Source organism: Saprolegnia parasitica (assembly GCF_000151545.1).
Source record: "Saprolegnia parasitica CBS 223.65 unplaced genomic scaffold supercont2.18, whole genome shotgun sequence".
NCBI classification, from domain to species: domain Eukaryota; phylum Oomycota; class Saprolegniomycetes; order Saprolegniales; family Saprolegniaceae; genus Saprolegnia; species Saprolegnia parasitica.
The window spans coordinates 234680-252882 of NW_012156412.1; the positions used below are offsets into that span (position 1 = coordinate 234680).

At 59.2% G+C, this 18203-nt stretch overlaps 6 protein-coding genes across 6 annotated transcripts in view; 3 read left to right on the top strand and 3 right to left on the bottom strand.

Moving 5' to 3' along the window:
• Window positions 1-3796, top strand: part of SPRG_20056 (hypothetical protein) — a gene marked incomplete at both ends in the record, with an annotated part of 4450 nt that extends 654 nt beyond the window's left edge. Inside the window, 8 exons of the mRNA XM_012344616.1 lie at window positions 97-1545; window positions 1592-1762; window positions 1813-2088; window positions 2116-2268; window positions 2312-2404; window positions 2462-2804; window positions 2863-3764; window positions 3791-3796. Coding sequence (XP_012200006.1) covers window positions 97-1545; window positions 1592-1762; window positions 1813-2088; window positions 2116-2268; window positions 2312-2404; window positions 2462-2804; window positions 2863-3764; window positions 3791-3796 — 3393 coding nt within the window. The remainder of the gene's footprint in view (window positions 1-96; window positions 1546-1591; window positions 1763-1812; window positions 2089-2115; window positions 2269-2311; window positions 2405-2461; window positions 2805-2862; window positions 3765-3790) is intronic.
• A 170-nt stretch (window positions 3797-3966) lies between these two features.
• SPRG_05927 (hypothetical protein) lies at window positions 3967-5505 on the bottom strand (the record flags this gene model as incomplete). The annotated part of the gene is made up of 1 exon (XM_012344502.1): window positions 3967-5505. A coding segment is annotated over one exon (1505 nt), but the record flags the coding sequence as incomplete, so codon positions are not given.
• Window positions 5506-9075: 3570 nt separating this feature from the next.
• Window positions 9076-9416, bottom strand: SPRG_05928 (hypothetical protein; the record flags this gene model as incomplete). The annotated part of the gene is made up of 2 exons (XM_012344503.1): window positions 9076-9119; window positions 9170-9416. 2 exons carry the CDS (start codon window positions 9414-9416, stop codon window positions 9076-9078), a joined length of 291 nt encoding a protein of 96 aa, XP_012199893.1.
• A 279-nt stretch (window positions 9417-9695) lies between these two features.
• On the top strand, window positions 9696-10546 carry SPRG_05929 (hypothetical protein; the record flags this gene model as incomplete). The annotated part of the gene is made up of 2 exons (XM_012344504.1): window positions 9696-10010; window positions 10064-10546. The coding sequence occupies 2 exons, from the start codon at window positions 9696-9698 to the stop codon at window positions 10544-10546; spliced, it is 798 nt and encodes a 265-aa protein (XP_012199894.1).
• Window positions 10547-11548: 1002 nt separating this feature from the next.
• On the top strand, window positions 11549-13036 carry SPRG_05930 (hypothetical protein; the record flags this gene model as incomplete). Its single annotated transcript, XM_012344505.1, has 1 exon — window positions 11549-13036. The coding sequence occupies one exon, from the start codon at window positions 11549-11551 to the stop codon at window positions 13034-13036; it is 1488 nt and encodes a 495-aa protein (XP_012199895.1).
• A 310-nt stretch (window positions 13037-13346) lies between these two features.
• On the bottom strand, window positions 13347-17411 carry SPRG_05931 (hypothetical protein; the record flags this gene model as incomplete). The annotated part of the gene is made up of 1 exon (XM_012344506.1): window positions 13347-17411. One exon carries the CDS (start codon window positions 17409-17411, stop codon window positions 13347-13349), a length of 4065 nt encoding a protein of 1354 aa, XP_012199896.1.
• Window positions 17412-18203: the final 792 nt, after the last annotated feature.

Sequence of the window (18203 nt, forward strand, 5' to 3'; positions counted from 1 at the left end):
CTGTCCGACATACACGTTACTCCCCGCATCACAGATGTCATTCGCGCGCTGGTCGAGCACGGTACATGCTTGGATCCTCGACACCACGTGGCTAAGTACTATCGCCTAGGTCGCGTGTGCCGGGACCGGCTTTTGTTGAGTCAAGCGCTCTACAACCTCTGCGTCACCAAGTCCAACCGCGTCAAAGTGATTGCGTTCTCTGACGTGTTTGAAATCCTCAACCGGTTGATTCTCTCAGCCACCGACGCGGTGGTGCGCTCGACCGCGCTCAGCTGCGTGCACTGCCTCGCCGAGACCGAGAGCTGCCGAAAACCACTCATCGTCAACGGCACCGTGCGCGCGGCCGTGACAGTGCTCCGGTCGACGACCGACCCCAACGACCTCCGCTGCCTCTTTTCGATTTTGGACCTTTTGGCGCTCGAGAGCTTGGGCTGCGAAGAAATGGCCAACGTCGGCGCACTGAGCTCGCTCGCGCAGCTCTCGCACCTCATCTCGGACCCGTCGCTGGTGACGAGTGTCTACAAGACCATTTCGCAGCTCGTGAGCAGCGAAGCCAACTTTGGACACGTCGACGCCGTGTTTTTCGAGTTTATCATTGGATACAGCCACACGCAGGCGCGGGACGAGAAGCACATTTCTCACTACGTGCTGCATGCGCTCGGGTGCATCGTCGGCTGGCACAGCACGTTGGACGCGGGCGACTTTGTCGAGTCGCCCATGTACTTTAGTAAACTCATGTACCATGTGCTCTACGCGCTCTTTGAGGAGCAGAGCGTCGAAGAGTACCTCCAAGCGGTCCTCTTGTACAACATGAGCTTCACCTTTGACGCGCTCGACCTTGCGCACGAAGCCATGCACCGGCTTCTCTACTTTGGCCTCCAAAGCCCGCGCGACGACGTCCACGCGCTCGCGTGCAGCACGCTCTTCAACCTCTGTGCCGAGCCGCGCTTGCATGCGCGCCTTCACGACAGCGGCGTCCTCGAGGTGCTCGTGCGGCTCTTGCCGAAACCTAGTAGCACCTGCATGTGCCTCGAGATCCTCTGCGTCCTTTTCGACCGCCAGCAGCTCGCCCCCGACGCGTACGTGGCGCTCGTCGATGCCACGTTCAACTCGATTGTCAAGCTCTGCGATCGCGGCGACCCGGCCGTGAACGCGGGCTGCGCTGCGTGCTTTGCTCGCTTTGGCTTGATTGCGCCGTGCCGCATTCGTATGGTGCAGAACGGGCTCATTGCCGCGCTCTCGCTGCTCGCGAGCGACGACAACCCCGAGACGCTCCAGCTCTGCGTGAGCTCGTACTCGCACCTGAGTTGCGACCCGAGCATTTGTCGCGAGCTCATCGAGAAGGGCATTGTGCACTCGCTCTCGAGCTTGGCTGCGGCGCCTGAAGAGGAGGTGCGTCGTGCGTGCGCGATTGCGTTTTGCAACCTCTCGACCAATGAAGAGAACATTGTGGTGCTCGTCAAGCACGGCGCGCTCAAAGCGCTGCTCGTCATCTCGTGTGTCAAATCGAACGACGCGATCACGCGCCGCATGTGCATGAAGGCGGTAGCATCTTCGTATACGACGCCTTTGTGTCATTCTCATGGACTAGGTCATGAACTTGATGCGGTCTGAAGTCAACATCCCCGTCATGTGCCAGGACGGGCTGCCGTGGGCCTTTACGATTTTCGCCATGTCGTCCGAGCCGCAGGACTTTCCGCTCTTGGCCGACGCGTTCTGCGGCCTCTCGTACTTCAAGGAGTCGCGTCGCGGGCTCGCCAAGGTAGTACATGCGATAGAGTTGCCAGGACAAGAGGTGGATTGGCGGAGTAGGCGTCGACGCTGCAGTGCTTTCTCGGGATCCTCGAGCGCATTTTCGACCTGCCATGCGGCATTACGATGCTGCATGGCATTTTGAACCTCCTCACCGACATTGACGTGGCGGCACCGCTGCTGCATGCGGGACTGCTAAGCGCTCTGGGCCACCTCACCATCACAACGTGCGACGACCAGATGCGCCTCGTTGCGCAGATCCTCACCGTGACCTTTCAGGCGTCCCACGATGTGCGCATCAAGGTATCGATCCATTTCACTGCTGCACGTCTCCAAGTATCCAAGCCTCCCATGCTGCGATAGTTTATGGACGAATCGGTCTACCGCATGCTCCAAGTGTTGCTGCAAGCGGCCGATGTGGAAACCAAGCACTGCTGCGCCATCTTGCTCCACATTTGCTCCCTCGACGACGCGACGGAGCACGGCCTCCTCCTCAGCGACATGCTGCTTCCGACGGTATGTACATCCATCGCTATGGAAACGGCAATGTGCCACGTAGATGCTCGATACCATCCGGGACGGGCCGTGCGTCGACGTCATGCTCCTGCTCATGCGGACGCTGTACAACATTTCTTGCCGCGAAGCCCTTTTGGTGCACATGTGCCAGGGCGGCCTCGTGACGGCGATCGCGTCGATCGTCGCGTCGCAGGAGGAGGCACCGATCTCGATCGCCATGTGTGCGGCTATCATGCGCAACCTGAGCTGCGAGGCCGCGTGCCACGCGCAGCTCGTCAACGCCCATGCGACGTCGCTTCTGGTTGCGATCTTTACGACGCGGAGCGTGACCAAGGTGGCGCGAGAAGACGCAGCGATTGGCATCTGCAACCTCCTCCTTGGCCGCGTCAACTCGTCCGTTATGCTTGGGCAAGGCGCGCTCGCACCGATCCTGTGGCTCTCGAGCCACGCGGGAATGGAGAGCAACATTCTCTGCTCGGCCGTGCTACGCAAGCTCGCGATGCCGCCGGGCAACATTCAGCAGCTCGTCGACGAAGGTACAGCGACGAATTTGTTTCGTGCGACATGTTTGTTTATTATATAAAAACGAGCTAGGCGCGGTGCCCTGCATAGCTTCACTCTTGGCAACGACCACCAGTTTGTACATCAAGCGCAACTGCATTGCGAGCTTCTGCCTTCTCGCGCGCAAGTTCAGCGTCAAGCCGCTACTCGCGACAAATGGAGTCATTTCCCTCACGCTGGACCTCCTCGAAGACCTCAAGCGCGTGAGCGACCCATCTGGAAAGTCGCCGATCGTGCTTAGCATTGAGCGCATGAGCGTCGACTTGGTCACAGCGCTGGCCGAGTTTGTCCGACCGGACGTACCTGGTGAGTCGCACGTGACGTCGGCACTCCTCACGCTCCTCGACGGTGACGATGCCAGTGGTGGCTGCGAGTGGGAACAGGACAGGGACTTTCTGCTGCGACACGAAGCCGGGCCGCTGCCGCTGGCGCGACCGTCGAACGCACGCCAGCTCAAGTCGGTTGACGTGCCGACGTTGCAAACCGGCTTGCATCCGGTGACCGCACCCGGCTTTTCCGAGAGCTTTACGCTCGTCAACGCCGAGCGCGAGCGGAAAGCGATTTCGCCACGCATTCCAACGCTCGCAGACGCATACAAGCTCGGCTCGGAGCAGCTCGACGAGTCGATCGGGCACCTTCGGAAGCTGCTGGTCGCACCGACAACGAGCATTTCGGTGCGCTCGGCCGGCTGGAAAAAGGTCGCATCCATCGAATTTGCCTCCCGGAAAATGTTTCCCAAGCTCCGGTCGACGTTTGCCCCCATGGCGCCGCCCGTGCCGCTTGTCGTCGCGCACACCGAATGGCTCGACACGACGGGCCGTCCCAAGGGCGACATGACGGTGGTCACGTCGTCGTATGCTGTCTCACAGCACGCGATTGCCGCGGCCCCGATGCGGACGACGCCGAGCACTGGGCGACGACGTGTTCTATCCCCTGTGCACCACACGTCCTCCGAGGGTAGTGGTAGTGACGGTGTTCGTTGAGCACTGGGAATTCAAACGTTGACGCGCATCTTATGAGTTGGAGTTTGCACTTTCTCGTATCAATGTATCAAGAAACGTAACGCCTTTTCGATTGCACGCGATCACGGCGATGCGAAACGTTGCATGTTGATCGTTGCTCAAGAAGGTATGCCTGTGGCTTGTCGTACGCTCCTATCGGAGCCTGCAGACTACCACGGCGTCACGCGGAGCACGAGCGGCTTGTCGGGCGTGAGCGCGAGCTGCACGATCGGCTCGGGGTGGTCAGCGCCGGGGCTGCACTCGAAGCGCATCGTTCGCACCATGTGTGCGAGCAGCAAGTAGAGCTCTGTCTCGGCGAGGCGCCGGCCCGCGCAGCTCCGCGCGCCCATACCAAAGGGCAGCGTCGCGTACGCGGCCTTCTTGCGGTCAGCGGCGCTCTTGGTGTCGCGGCGAAGCCAGCGTTCGGGCACAAACGTGTCGGGCTCGGCAAAGACGCTGCGATCGCGGCTCATGGCGTAGATCGGCAAGAGGACTTGCGTGCCCTTTGGCACGCTGTACCCGAGGAGCGTCGTGTCGTCGCGCATGATGCGCATGGACGTGCTAAAGACGGGGTAGAGTCGCAGCGCCTCCTTGACGCACGCGCGCACGAGCGGCAATTTGGACAAAGTGTCTTCGTCCATGTGCGCCTTGTCGCCCATGGCCGCCGCCACTTCGTCGTGGAGCCGGCGCTGGAGGTCGTGAGCGTTTGGCGACGACGCGATCGCGTACAGCGTCCAGAGAATGCCTTGCGACGTCGTGTCGACGCCGGCGAAGAGGAGGTCGATGCACTGCGTGACGGCCTCGCGCTCCGTGAGCTCGGGTCGCAAGAGGAACGCCGTGAGCAAGTCGGGTGCGGTCGTCTCGGTTGACGCGAGCTTCTCGGTCATGAGCTCAACCCCAATCTCAAAAATGACGTTGGCGTGGCCCACGTGGCTCCAAAAGGCCGGGAAGAGCCAAAACAGAACCGGTGGCATCGACGGCGGCAGGTTGACGAGCGCCTGCGTCGTCTCGAAGAAGCCGACGACCGCGTTGATAAAGCGCTCGGCCGCCGGCGTGATCGGCGTCAAGTGGTCCGGTGACAAGCAGCCCATGCGCTTCCCAAATAGCACCGAGCTCACCGACTCGAGCGTATATGCCTTGAGCGTGTGCGTCACGTTGACGTCGGCAGTCGGCGACGCCGCGGCTTCGCGCTGGAAGCGCATAACGGTATCTTGAGCGATCGCATCGATGCGCGGCAGCCACGGGCCAATGTTGTGCGGCTGCAGCACGTGGTCGCTCAAGCTCGACCGCATCTTCTTCCACGTCGCATAGTCGTTGGTCGTGATCGTCGTGCGCGGCCACTTCTTGACTTGGCGATAGTATTCCCACACGGGCATCGCGCCACGCAGCGGGATTGGACCTTCGTTCCGGTGGAGCTGCGCGATCACGTCGAGGTCCGTGACGCTGACCATGTGCGGCCCGAAAGGCACAAAGCGCACGCGGAGAATGGGTCCGATCGTGTCGTGGAGCGATCTTAGGTGCTTAAAGAGGACTTGGAAGCCGCCGCCCTTGGAGAAGTACATCATGCTCGAGCGCAGTGGGCCAACGCCGGTCTCGGGCGCGTTGGGGATCGCAGTCACTGGCTTTGGCGCGGCCGCAACGGTCGACTTGAGGCGAAGGCAGCTGCGCAGCATGCTCCAAGTTTGTAAATGAACACCGCGTATCGAAGTAAACGAGAACAAAGAGCGGAGACGACGACGCTGCGAGATTCGGATGGTACCGCGCCAGCTGGCGTCAAGTCGCGCTGTGCGACTGCCACGTCATCCTCCCACCGCGACAGCCGTTCGACCCCAACCGCCAGAAAGCGCTGCGAGCGAGGAGAAATGCTCTGCAGAATCGAAAAGCAATGATCCTCGCGTCGCATCCGCCGTGCGCGCGAGCGCTGCAGCTACGCTGAGGCTCCTTTTATCAATGAGTACAGTAGAAAACCAGCCTGGCATGGCTACTCGTGAGCGACCAAGGCAGCCGATCCAGCTCGAAACTGAGCCGGGAGTAGGTCCGTCAATGAGAAGAACAGAGCTCGCGGCAGTGGTAACACTTGGTATCGTCGACCATGCAGCACCACCACGGAGGGGTTCGAGTGGCTCGTTGCGCGATCTTGTATCGGACGCAGGCGGTTTAAAGTGGTTTTAAAGGCCTTCACGCTTGCTCCGAGCCATCGAGCGTACGTCGGCCCATCCCGTTCTGTCATGATATGCGTCCACTCAAACGTGCATGAGTTCAGTGATTTCACAGCTGGCGTCGCGGCTACTCGCACCGATGACGACCCGCCCCGTGAGGCTGGTTGTGCACGCAGCTGACTAACCGAGTCTGATCGTGCAGTACCCATCGCGAGCGGTGCGTCAACGATGATGACGGCCACGATGCATGGCCTCGCTGTGGTCGCAGGGTGCTCTCCCTGTAGAGAGCAAGCGCATCAAACGTGTGGTGGTCGTCGCAGCTTTTGAGTTCTTGTACAGAATGTCATGGCATGGCATTGGCGGTACCCAACCAACTTGCGCGCGCACGCATCTCGTTGGATAACAGTCGCGTGGTCAAGGTTGTGGAGAGAGCGCGTCCGACATTTGATGGCACCGTCCTCGACTCGAAGATCGCAATGCGTTGATGACACGGATCGTTTGGTCCAGCTGTTTTCCGATCTGGGGCTAGGGCTTCTCTTTGATGTACCCCAAGTGCAGGACAGTTGTGCAGGAGTGATGAGAGAGCGGTGCCGGGAACGTCGTCGTCCGGCGCTGACGCTAGCTCGCAGCTATCCACGAAGCAACGAGACGCTGCACCGATGCTGTCACCCAACATCCTGACGCTTGTCTAATGCAACGCTTGGCAGGCCGCAGCTCATATCGAGTTGCGCACCTTTCGTGCAGTCGGTGGATTTCAGCGTCATGAGCAGAAGGTGCGCGAGCTCCGTAGGTACCGTCCCTTTCCCGCTATAAAATTAACGAGGTTGTACATCATCCTTGTAGTGTAGTCACCATGATTCTCTCTTGAGAAGCGATGGATGACCGCGAGAAGAGGTTTTGACAAAGGAGTGGCAGCAGCAGTGGCTTGAGCGGACATTAGGTAGGGTCAAACAAAATCCTCATACAAAGATCAAGTCGAAATGGTAGGAGGACCCATTAAAATAAACACTGTTTACAAATTCTGTTTGGAATACGGTCTAAAACAGTGGACGAGCAGCCGTGGATTGAAAGATGGGGTGCTGGACAGAGCCCACCGCATCCACCTTTTCGTTGATGTAGAGTCTTTATTTGGCCGTGCGTACAATAGCAAAGCGAAGTACCGCTTCTTGCGCGAACTAGTACTAGCAACGACTTAGTTATGTGGTGGCTTCCGCGGTGCCACGTGGCACTGTCTGTCGTTCAATCGTTTTTGGCGTCGTCATATCGCTCATCATAAAGTCTACTCTGCCTCGAGGGGTAAATTGTATGGAAGCAATTCAACCCCGTCGCAGAATGGGTCCAGCATACTTGGGTCTCATGCGCCCAAGACGACAACGGATTATAGGCCATTCTCGCGAATGTGCTGGGAAAGCCAACCCGCATTTGCATGACGTGGCAGCCTCTTGTCGCAGCGTATCTTTCGAATGAGGAGCTCGTTGAAAAGCGGCGAGGGGTAGGTTAGCTGACTGCACGCAGTTGCTTCCACATACATTCACAAGTACGATTTCGTATCAGGCTCAAACTCTATCACTCGGAACCGACTCTGCGTCCTGCGGAACCTCGATGCCGGTATCACAAAAGCAGGCATGGATCGTATCGGGCCTGTAAAGGCTGCGAGGTAAAAGCAAGCATGCCCAGTCGCTTTACAAGGGAAAAACCTGCTATATCGCTTTTACAGCGAGCGAAAGTCGTCTTGCATCGCGTCATTACCGAAAACACCATGTTCTACAACAGCCAGCACGTCCAAGACAAGGAGGCCAAGCGCCGCGCGCGCGAGGAACAGCTCTTCCGCGAGACATACCCTGCTCTCTACGCCACCGAGCAGCGCCGCAAGGCCAAGGAAGCACGCGTGGCGGCCAAGTCCAAGCCTGTGTCGAGCCCCAAGCCAGCGGCCAAGACGACCAAGCCAGCGGCCAAGACGACCAAGCCGGCAGCCAAGACGACCAAGCCGGCAGCCAAAGCTGCCACCACCAAGCCAGCATCAGTGGGCTCAGCGACGCCAGCCCCAGAGGCTGCAACGCCACTCGAGATGGCTGAGGCTCGAATCCAGGAGCTCACGACGAAGCTCGCAGTGGCGCAACGGACCATTGACGAGCAAACTGCCGCTATTGCACGTCTGCAACAAGCCCCGGAACCCAACACGACGACGACGACCCTCGACGACACAACGGACAGCATTCCAAGTAACTCGAACGCACCGGTGCCAGAAATTGTGGCTGATTCAGCCGCCGCCCAAGCCGATACCGACGCAGAGTGCACCGAAAGCAAGTCGCCGATGGCGATCATGCAGCAAACGATTCTTGAACAAGCTCCGTGTCTCCACCGCATTCCTCAAACCGGCAACTTCCTGCACGCGCCGCCACTGCTCTGGACACCAAACGAGCGCGTGGTGGCGATCGATACGCTGGTCCGCGCCATCACAGCGATCGAGACACGGCAGCCGATGGCTCTCGAGCCGTACTTGGTCCTCGCACCGGTTCCCCCGGGGCAACGGGACGTGGCGCTCGAGTACGAAGAGTCCTTGCTGCGCGGGTTGCTGGCCAAGGCCCACAAGTTGGGCCTTCTGTAGCTAGCGTACAAGTAAACAACATCAACAAAGTAAAAACCGAAAGAAATGCATGATACAATACCTGTTTCCACCAATGCATGTACAACGAATGGTAGATTCATGGCTGCAGTTAGTAGATGGACATGTTGCAGCGTTGACTGGCGCTTGGCGCATCCTCGCCAAGTGCAGCTCGTACGTCAGCCTCGTTTTAGCGCAAAAATAGTTGACGACCGTGGAAACCACCGACCTCGGCGACGCTATTGAGTTGGAGCTCTTCAAGACTCGAGCTCACTTGGAGGGCGTCGCAGAAAGCGAGAATTCCCGACGCATCCATCGCACGGATACCATTGAGACGGAGATTCGTACGTGGAGACGAGCGGAGCCACGTGGCAAGGTGATGGCCTGCTCGAGGAAGAGCTTGTGGGGGCAATTGAAGCAAGGGCTCCTGACGCATCCATCGCACGGATGCCATTGAGACGGAGATTCGGCATCGAGATCGTCACGTCCAGTCCATCCAACGACGAGCATTGACGCAGATGGGCTCTGAGGGCCTCAGTGTCCAGCGGCCCCACGTTGCCGATCGATTTGAGCACCCAAGGCCGGCACAAGATGCCGCATGTTTCCAATCATCGCATCGAATTGCAGACCTAGCCGTAGCGTCGCTTGCAGAAGCTTGAGCACCTCAGGCGAGCAATGTGCCTCCTCGAGATAAATGATGGACCAGCGATGAAAGTCGAATGCCGTTGGGCGGGTCGCGATGGAGGTCATGAATGCGAGAAGCGCCGGCGTCCAGAGATTCGCTGGCATGGCGTCGAGGAAGGTGGCAATGTCCTGCGGCATCGGCAGTAGCCGAGCGATGATCTCGATGAGACCCGGCTGCGATAGTCCGTTCGAGGCCGGTCAACCGACCTTGCTGCGTGGCGCCAGCTTCGCGCGAGATGGGCTTTGCTATAATAAAATACCTCCACAAATTACGCAATTTAAATACCGCTCTTTTGGTAGCCCCATCTTGTCTGCAGTAAGCGGAATTGAGAATCAAGAATTCTAGATTCAAATCTCAAAGAATTCGGGATCCGAAATGGTTTTCACCATCCATTTTTGCCTGTCAAAACGAAACGCATGAGCGACGAGCCGACCAAGACCAAGAAGCCGACGTATCGCTTCACGGTGCATACGGACATTGATCTCTTAGAGGAGGTGATCAATGTGGCTCCGCACGACGCTCCGTACGGACAGACCACCGCGCGCTGGGAGGAAGTCACTAACTACATGCGCACGCTCCACGGCGAGCACCTCACGGTGGCCGGCTGCCGCAAGCGCTTTGACGACCTCATGGCGGCTTTCAAGACAGACAACGTCAACGGATTGCGTGCGTCCGGCACCGAAGAGGAAATGAGCCAGCGCTACGTGCTACTGGAAGAAATGTCGGACCTTGTGCGTCCATTTCGCTTTCTGTGCCTGCCTAACCATATGCTACTTGTTTGTAGTTGGAAGCGGCGGTTGACAGGAAAAAGGCCAGTAAGAATGACAAGGACAAGAAGCCCGACAAGCGCGAGTCGGACGGGCTCCGCAGTCGTGCGGCAGCGCAGCAAGGGCTCAAACGCAAGGCAACCAACGGCGACGACCTGGACGAGGACGACAGTGCCGATACGCCAGCGAAGAAGGCCAAGGGAGATGACTGCGCGACGAACGATCTGGCGAGCGTCCTCGCAGCCTTTTCCAGCATGATCGAGTCGACCAACCAGCTCAAGCGAGACGAAATTGCCGCCAAAAGAGAGGCAGTTGCCGCCAAGAAAGAAGAACTCGCCTTGGGCCAACGCAAGCTTGAGCTTGAGGAGCAGCGATTCCTCTATGAGAAGGCCGAGCGCGAGGAGCGATTCAAGCTGGAGAAAGTGGAGCGCGAGGCCTACCTCGAGTTCATGCGGCGCACAATCGAGATGATGCAGACGAACTTGAACAACAAATCGTGAATCGACTTTGCCACTACTGTATGTTGCGCTTCCTAGTGAGCTGACGTAGTGCAGCCACCTCAAAGCACCCTGCTACATTTAAAGGTAGTGGCATGATGGACGGGGTGGTAAAGGCGATCCAAGGTGGCGAGGTTGCGGGCAAAACGTTTTTCAAACTCATCGAACGACAACGATTGGGTTTTCCAAACCCTCAAGCCCTCTTCCATCCAAGGCACATGTGCTACATTGTACGCTCATGGCGGTGGGCGCGCGATGGACTGCTTTTGGCGGTGCAGTTGCTGCTGCCACTCTTTTGGCAAAACGTTATCCGTACCACAAGCTCACGAAAGGTACACGACTCGAGAGCAGCATGGGAGTAGCAAGGTCGATGCTCGCACGACACACCAGCATGGAAGAGGCCGAGAATTGTCTTCAAGCGCGTCGACCCGTCTGCGTGACATCGACTGCAAAGGCTTTCTCCGGCATTCCATACATGGACTGTACGGGTACATGTACGGCAGGTATGTACCACCGCTTGGACGCTCGCCACGATGGAAGCGCCATCATCCACGCATCCATTTATTGGAGCGGGGCAGTGCAGTGTATTATGCATACCACCTTCTGTAGTCGCTCGTTTCGCGGCACGGACTCCGTGCTCGGCGACAACAGTACAGTACATGTCCTTTTCGTGCAACTGTTCTTCTGGGCCGTTGGTAGCACTCACGGTGGATGGCGCCAAAAATTACTCACGCTTCAATCGCACGGGTAGTGGCGCGTAGCCGCCTCGCTACTCTGCAATCGTACACGCATGAAGGGCACTAAATGTCCTTGGTGCTTTATCGGGCTCTCGCTACCGTTACCGGACAAAGCGACCGTCTCCACCGGCACGGTGAGAAAACGACGATCGAGTCGACGGCGTGCGACCAACGGCGCCGCCACCGTGACGATCGTACCATGTACAGCAACACTGGATGAGTGCTGGCAAAGGGCTCACTTTTCGAACGCGTCTTTGCAGCGCACGCCATGCTGCGCCACGCCATTGGTCGCCGCGCCAAGTCGACGGCCGCGCGCGCCTGGGACGACATCCCGACCGCGCCCGAGTACGGTGTCGGTCCGTTCAAGTCGAGCGGTCTCTACTTCTTCCGCAAGAACGGACTCCGCGTGACGTACGAGCGCTTCCAAACGCTCCATCGCGAGCTCGGCCCCATCTTCAAGCTGCGCTTTGCGCCGTTTACGCCGTACCTCGTCTCGGTCGCCGACCCGGATGCGACCGCGCTTGTGTGCCGCACCGAAGGCGCGATGCCACAGCGCCACCTCTTTCCTGCCTGGACGCTCTACCGACAGCAGCGGCAGTGGCCGATGGCGACCTCCAACACGAACGAGTACGCGGCGTGGAAAAAGTCCCGGGCCGGCATGAGCGACAACTTGCTGCTGATGCACAACGTGCCCACGTGGATTGGGCGGATCGACGACGTCGCCAAGGATGTCGTTGCGCGGCTGGCGGCCGAAGCGCAAAACGGGTCGCCGGTCCCGGTCACCAACCTCATGAAGGCGTTTGCGCTCGAGGCCGTCTCGTCGCTCGTCTTCGGGAAGCGCATGGGCTGCTTGTCACCGAACCCGTCGACGCCGATCCCGGCGGCGGCGCAAGCGTTCATTGACGCCGTCGACGGCTTCTTTGACACGACGCAGCAACTGCACATCATCCCGCCCGAGGTGCCCACGTGGATTTACCCATTTTTACCAGCCTACCGCGCCCATGCCGCCCACTGCGACTATATCTTTGACCTCGGCTATGAGCTCATGCGCGACAAGATTGCGTCCACCGACGCCTCGCCCGAGCCGGACCTCCTTGGCGCCTTTTTAGAGCGACCCGAGCTCGACGAACGCGACGCGATTAGCCTCGCGATCGACGTGCTCTTTGCTGGCGTCGACACCACGGGGAACACCCTCCTCTGGACCATGTACTGCCTCGCGACAGCCCCGAATGGCCGCGAGATGCAAGCGCGCATCCGTGACGAGATCGGGTCTGGCCCGATCGACGAGACGGCACTCGGTCGTTTGTCGTACTTGCGCGCGTGTGTGAAGGAGACGTTGCGGCTGTACCCGTCCGCGACGCCCAACCAGCGCTACGCAGGCGAGGACGTGACGCTCGCGGGATACCACGTCCCGAAAGGCACGAGTGTGCTCATGGCCACGTACACGATGAGTCGCGACCCCAGCATCTTTGAGGACCCCGAGGTCTTTGCGCCTGAGCGCTGGCTCGACCGCGAGAAGAAGGGCGCGGACAGCCGCAAGCAACAAGCGTACTCGACGCTGCCATTTGGTATTGGTGCGCGCAGTTGTGTCGGGCGGCGTCTCGCCGAGACCGAAATGTACGTGCTCTTGGCCCACATTTTGCGCGAAATGGAGATCCAGTGGATCCCGAACGAGACGCACCCAAAGGGCATTCTGCGCCTCCTCATCGTCCCCGACAAGCCGCTCTCGTTCCGCTTCCAGCCGTGGTCGTCGTAACCCAAATATAGTCCTTTCCGAGTGTCGTCCTCTCCAAACCTAACCCTAGAGGTACCGCCGCGATCAACGAGCGTCCATGCCTTTAGCCGGTGCACTAAAAAGTGGCCGTCAATACCAGCACCTTAGTCGCGGTGGAAAGATGCGTGGAGCTGTCGAATCAATGGTTCGGTGGCCTTGCTGGGTCCACGCACGACGCCTTGGAAGCAAGACCGTCTCGGGCGTCGGACGGCGCTCCATCGAATCGCTTCAAGATATCTGAGTATGCAAAAACGTGGCGTTCTATTGAGCAGACGAATGCCATCAAGGGCCTCTATCTCTTTTGGTGGTTGACAAAGCGGAGCGCGAGCACGGCGAGGATGCGGAAGAAGACGATGCAGCCAATGACAACGACAATGTCGGTGACCGCGTCGTCGTAGTACATTTCGTACGTGTGCTCGATGTACTGCTTGACGCTGACGCGGGTCGCGTTCATCTGCTGGAGGATGCTCGGCGGCACGTTCTGCATCGTCTGGCACCCGAGCTGCGCCGGGTCGTCGCCCGTGCACTTCGCAAACGTCTGCGACGTCAGAATCGCCATCGAGTACTTTGGCGGCACGATCGTGTACAGCCAGCGGTACCCGCTCGGAATCTGCGACGCGGTCGGCGTAAAGCCCATGAAGAGGAAGAAGATCGAGTTGAGGAGGATGCCGATGAGCGCCGCAACCTCGATCGACGGCATTGCGTACGCCATCAACTGGCCCAAGTAGACGTTCATCAAGACCATGAGCGAGAGGTTGAAGCCGTAGAAGACGCACGCACCGACCGACTCGTTCAAGCCCACGAACGGGTAGTAGACGATCGTAAAGAGGAACGTCGAGACAAACACGTACGGGATCTCGGCCAGCGTCGAGCCGACAAAGTACCAGAGCGCGTTGTACGTCTGCGCCGCGCGCTCGCGGTAGAACGACGCGCGCTCTTCGCCTGCGAGCGGGATGACGCTGTTGAACGAGATCATGCCCACAAAGAGCGAGGTGAGGAAGACCATGCCGACGCCGCCGGTCGCGCCCGAGAACGTCGTGTAGTCGACGCCGCGGTATACCAAACCAAAGAGGACGGCGAGGAAGATCGAGATGAGAATGCGCGTGTTGTTGTACGACGGCGTGCGCCAGTACATGCGGAAGAAGCGTTGCGTGAGGTACTTGAACTGCGTCATCGACGAGGCCGCGCGCTTCTTGGCAAACGTGAGCTCGGGCAGCGACGGGTGGACGTTGGCGTGGATTGCAAGTGCCTCGGCGAGGTACCGGCGCTCGACCGAGTCGTCGAAGATCTGCACATAGTCCTTCGGGTGGGCGTTCTTGGCTTCGACGCCGGCGCCAATGACTTCGAGCATCCACGTGGCGGGGTTGGCGCCCGGAAGAAGTGGCGGCGTGTCGGGAATCGACGCAAAGTACTCGATGAGATGGTTGGCATTTGTGCCGAGGTCGCCAAAGAAGACGGTCTCGCCACCGCGCTTGAGGAGAAGGAGCGAGTCAAACATCTCAAACACCTCGGTTGACGGCTGGTGGATCGTGCAGACAACCGTGCGACCTGTCGAGGCGATCTTGCGGATGCCCGTCATGATGATCTTGGCCGACCGAGCGTCGAGGCCGGACGTCGGCTCGTCCAAGAAGAGCACGGACGGCGCCGCCGCGAGCTCGACACCGATCGTCAAGCGCTTCATTTGCTCAACCGACGCGCCACGGATGATCTTGTCGCCGAGGCTCTTCATATCGAGGATGTCCAAGCACTCTTCGGCAAACGCCAGCTTCTCCGCGGCCGGAATGTCGTCCGACTGGCGCAGCATCGCGCTAAACTGGAACGCCTCGCGGAACGTCGCGCTCTCGCTGTGGATGTCCATCTGCTCGCAGTAGCCTGTCGACCGGCGAATCGCAAGGTCCGTCGCTTCGTACCCGTTCAAGAGGATCTTGCCTTCGATCTTGCCGCCCGTCTTGCGGCCCGCAATGACGTCCATCAAGGTCGTCTTGCCCGCACCCGACGAGCCCATGAGCGCCGTGATCGTCCCCGGCAGCGCGTAGCCGTTGACGCCTTTGAGCAGCTTCAAGTCCGGCTCGCCTTTTGTCGGGTTGGGCACCGAATACCAGAGGTCTTGAAAGGCCAGCGTCACCGGCACCGATGCGCGCTGCGCCGCTTCGTGGACGTCGACAAGAGCGTGCTGCGGCGTCTTGGGCGGCTCAGCATACGCGCTCGTGGCCTTGTTGCCATCCGTGTCACAGAGCATCATCTCGTCGCCGTCTTCGTTGACGACAAGCGTGTGCTCGGCGGGGTCGTACTGGATGTACTCGAGCGCGAGATAGGCGAGGAACATGAAGAAGAAGTAGCTCGCGGCAAGGAAGATGACGCCGTACCAGACCCACGCCGTGCCCGTCTTGACGCCGTACTGCTTGAGCTGCGAGTTGCCAAAGGTGTCGCCCGTGCGCGCGCAGTAGTCGATGCCCTTGTAGTCGCAGATCTGAAACTCAGGCGCTGCGTACTGGTTGATGGCAAGCGACCGAATGCACCACGCGAGCGGGTCGATCCAGTGAATCCACACAAAGTAGCTCGGCATATCGTCGGCCGACATGATAAAGCCCGCGAAGAGCACGTAAAAGAGCACCGACACCATCGAGACGGGCTCGGCGACGTGCAAGTTGGGTGCGATGGACGCGAGGAAGAAGAACCACGTCGTGAACGCGAGGTTGGTCACGAACAGCACGAGGAGGTACGTGAGGAACGACGTGGCACTCGAGGTGAAGCCTGTGACCCAGTACATGACCGAGCCAAAGAGAACCGTCTCCAGAAACGCAAACGGAATCTGCGTCGTGCACTGCGCCAAAATGAACGACGAGGTCCGGAAGAAGTTGGCGCGCTTTTGCTTGTAAAAGATTTCGCGCGCTTCCACGTGCGCAGGGATCGTCGGGATTTGACCGAGTGCGAGGAACATGACGGTCGTGAAGATGACGCCGAGGACGGTAATGATCTGGTCCGAGTCGACTTGGTAGAACGACGTCGAGTAGAGGAAGCCCATGACGACGACCATGATGATGCGACTCAAGACAAACTCCTTGTTGCGGAGAAAGACCGTCACTTGGCGCTGGACAAGCGCCTTGGTGCTCTTCCCAAACGGCACGTGGTACTCGGGGAGCGAACCAATGTGGTGCGTCGCATCCATCACGAGCAGTGGGTGCGGCGGCGACGAGAGGTGCCCGATCATGTGCGCGTAGATCGACGACTCGGTAAAGACCGACGCGTACTCGCTGGGAAAGCGGGGCGCCGTCGCCGACCGCGACGACACGAGGTACTGGTCCTGCTCGGGCGTCCCGAGGTCGAGCAGAAAGTCAGCGACATCGCGGTGCGCCGGGCACTTGAAGCCGAGCGACTCAAAGTACGCCAAGCACGTGGCGCGCGGACCATGGTACATGACGTAGCCTTCGTTGAGGAGGAGGACGTCGTCAAAGAGGTTGTAGACTTCGGGGGATGGTTGCAAAAGCGCTATCACAATCGTCTTCTTGAGCGACGCGGCCATGCCTTTCTGCGCCTTGACGATATCGTACGTGGCCGCGGAGTCGAGGCCCGTGCTGATCTCGTCCATGAACGACACCATCTTCATGCCAAACTCCATCTCGCCGACCGTCACGCGCTTGCGCTCGCCGCCCGAGACACCGCGGAGCATGCCGTTGCCGACGATCGTGTCTTGGCAGATCTGGAGGCCCATTTGACGCGTCACGACATCCGGGTAGACGGCAAAGAGCGACATGATGACCGCTTTCGCCTGCGCGTTCTCGTCGGGCGTCCCGTTGGCAAGCGAGTCGAGGATCCGCTGCGGCACGACCGCGCCGCCGCTGCACGCGTGCGCAAAAGCCAAGGTCTCCTTGACCGTTAGCGTCGGGTAGTGAAAGTCGCGTTGGCTAATGTACGACGCAAACTGCGGCAGCTTGGGGCCGAGAGTGGCCGACGGCGTCCCGTTGAACGTGACGTGGCCACCGACAGAGATGTTCTTGGCGAGAAGGAAGCGGCCCGAGAGGATCTTCATGAGCGACGACTTGCCCGAGCCAGGCTGGCCGAGCACGAGCGTCGTCGTACTGGGCTTGAAGACACCACTCATTGGGTGCAGAATGTCCTTGCGGATCGATCGCTTGGAGCTAAAGAGACCCAGCACCCCCTTCGTGACTTCGTTGACGAGCGTCGGCAGTTCGCTGCCGTTCTTGGTGGCCACGACCACGTCGGCGGCGATCGCGAGGTCCTTGAAGCGAATCTCGAGCTGCGGCATGTCCTTCCCGAGCGACGACTCGAGCTGGTTGGCGAGCGATGCATGGAAGGCGTCGGAGCCATCTTGGAGGAACGCGTCGGCCGATTGCATGGTTGTTGTCAAAATGCGTTGTGAGCAATTATGCAATTCGATTCCATTCGGACGAGGCTCGGGGTACTATGCGACGGCGATTTCGTGGACCACGAACGAGACTGGTCGCCCTCCAGCATCGGATTAGGTCATAGCGCGCCATGCCGTCGACTTCAACGTGTATCCGGATGTTCCCCGCCTTATCCGGACATTTATCAGGCGTATCCGGACAGCAGAGTGATGGTTTTGACGCGCGCACCCGAGTTGCGTCATCGGGGCGAATGGTGCGAGAGGTCACACTTCACGTAAACGTTCAACCTCTCGAAGGAGCCGTATACCGGGATGAGCTGTACGCACCATCTGCTCATACCGCGAGCTGCTGAAAATACTTCTGCTACATAGTACAGTAGTATTTACGTGGCATTTAGAGGACCGACCGCCACCATGTCCGTTGCGTTGCGTCAGTTACTCGAGCCGCTGGCGCAAGAACCCGCGTTGCCAAGAGTCCGCGTGACCGGTCTACATGGATAGTAGCCATAGGTATGTATTACATGAAACAAATATGTCTCTGCGCTACACGCACGGCAACGTTGTTGGGTCACGTAAAAAAGTCTCGGACGCATAAATATATGATAAATAAGTGCTCAAGATCTCGTCATCGCCCAATTGCAAAAACGGTTGATTCCAGCTCTGTGCATGGTCACATCCATCCGTCCCTGTCATTATCAAGAGGTTCTTCGAGGCTCCGCGTGGACGCACCGCTGGCCTGCTATGTCGTTGCTTCCAGGCAGCGAACGAAATGCCCAGATACGT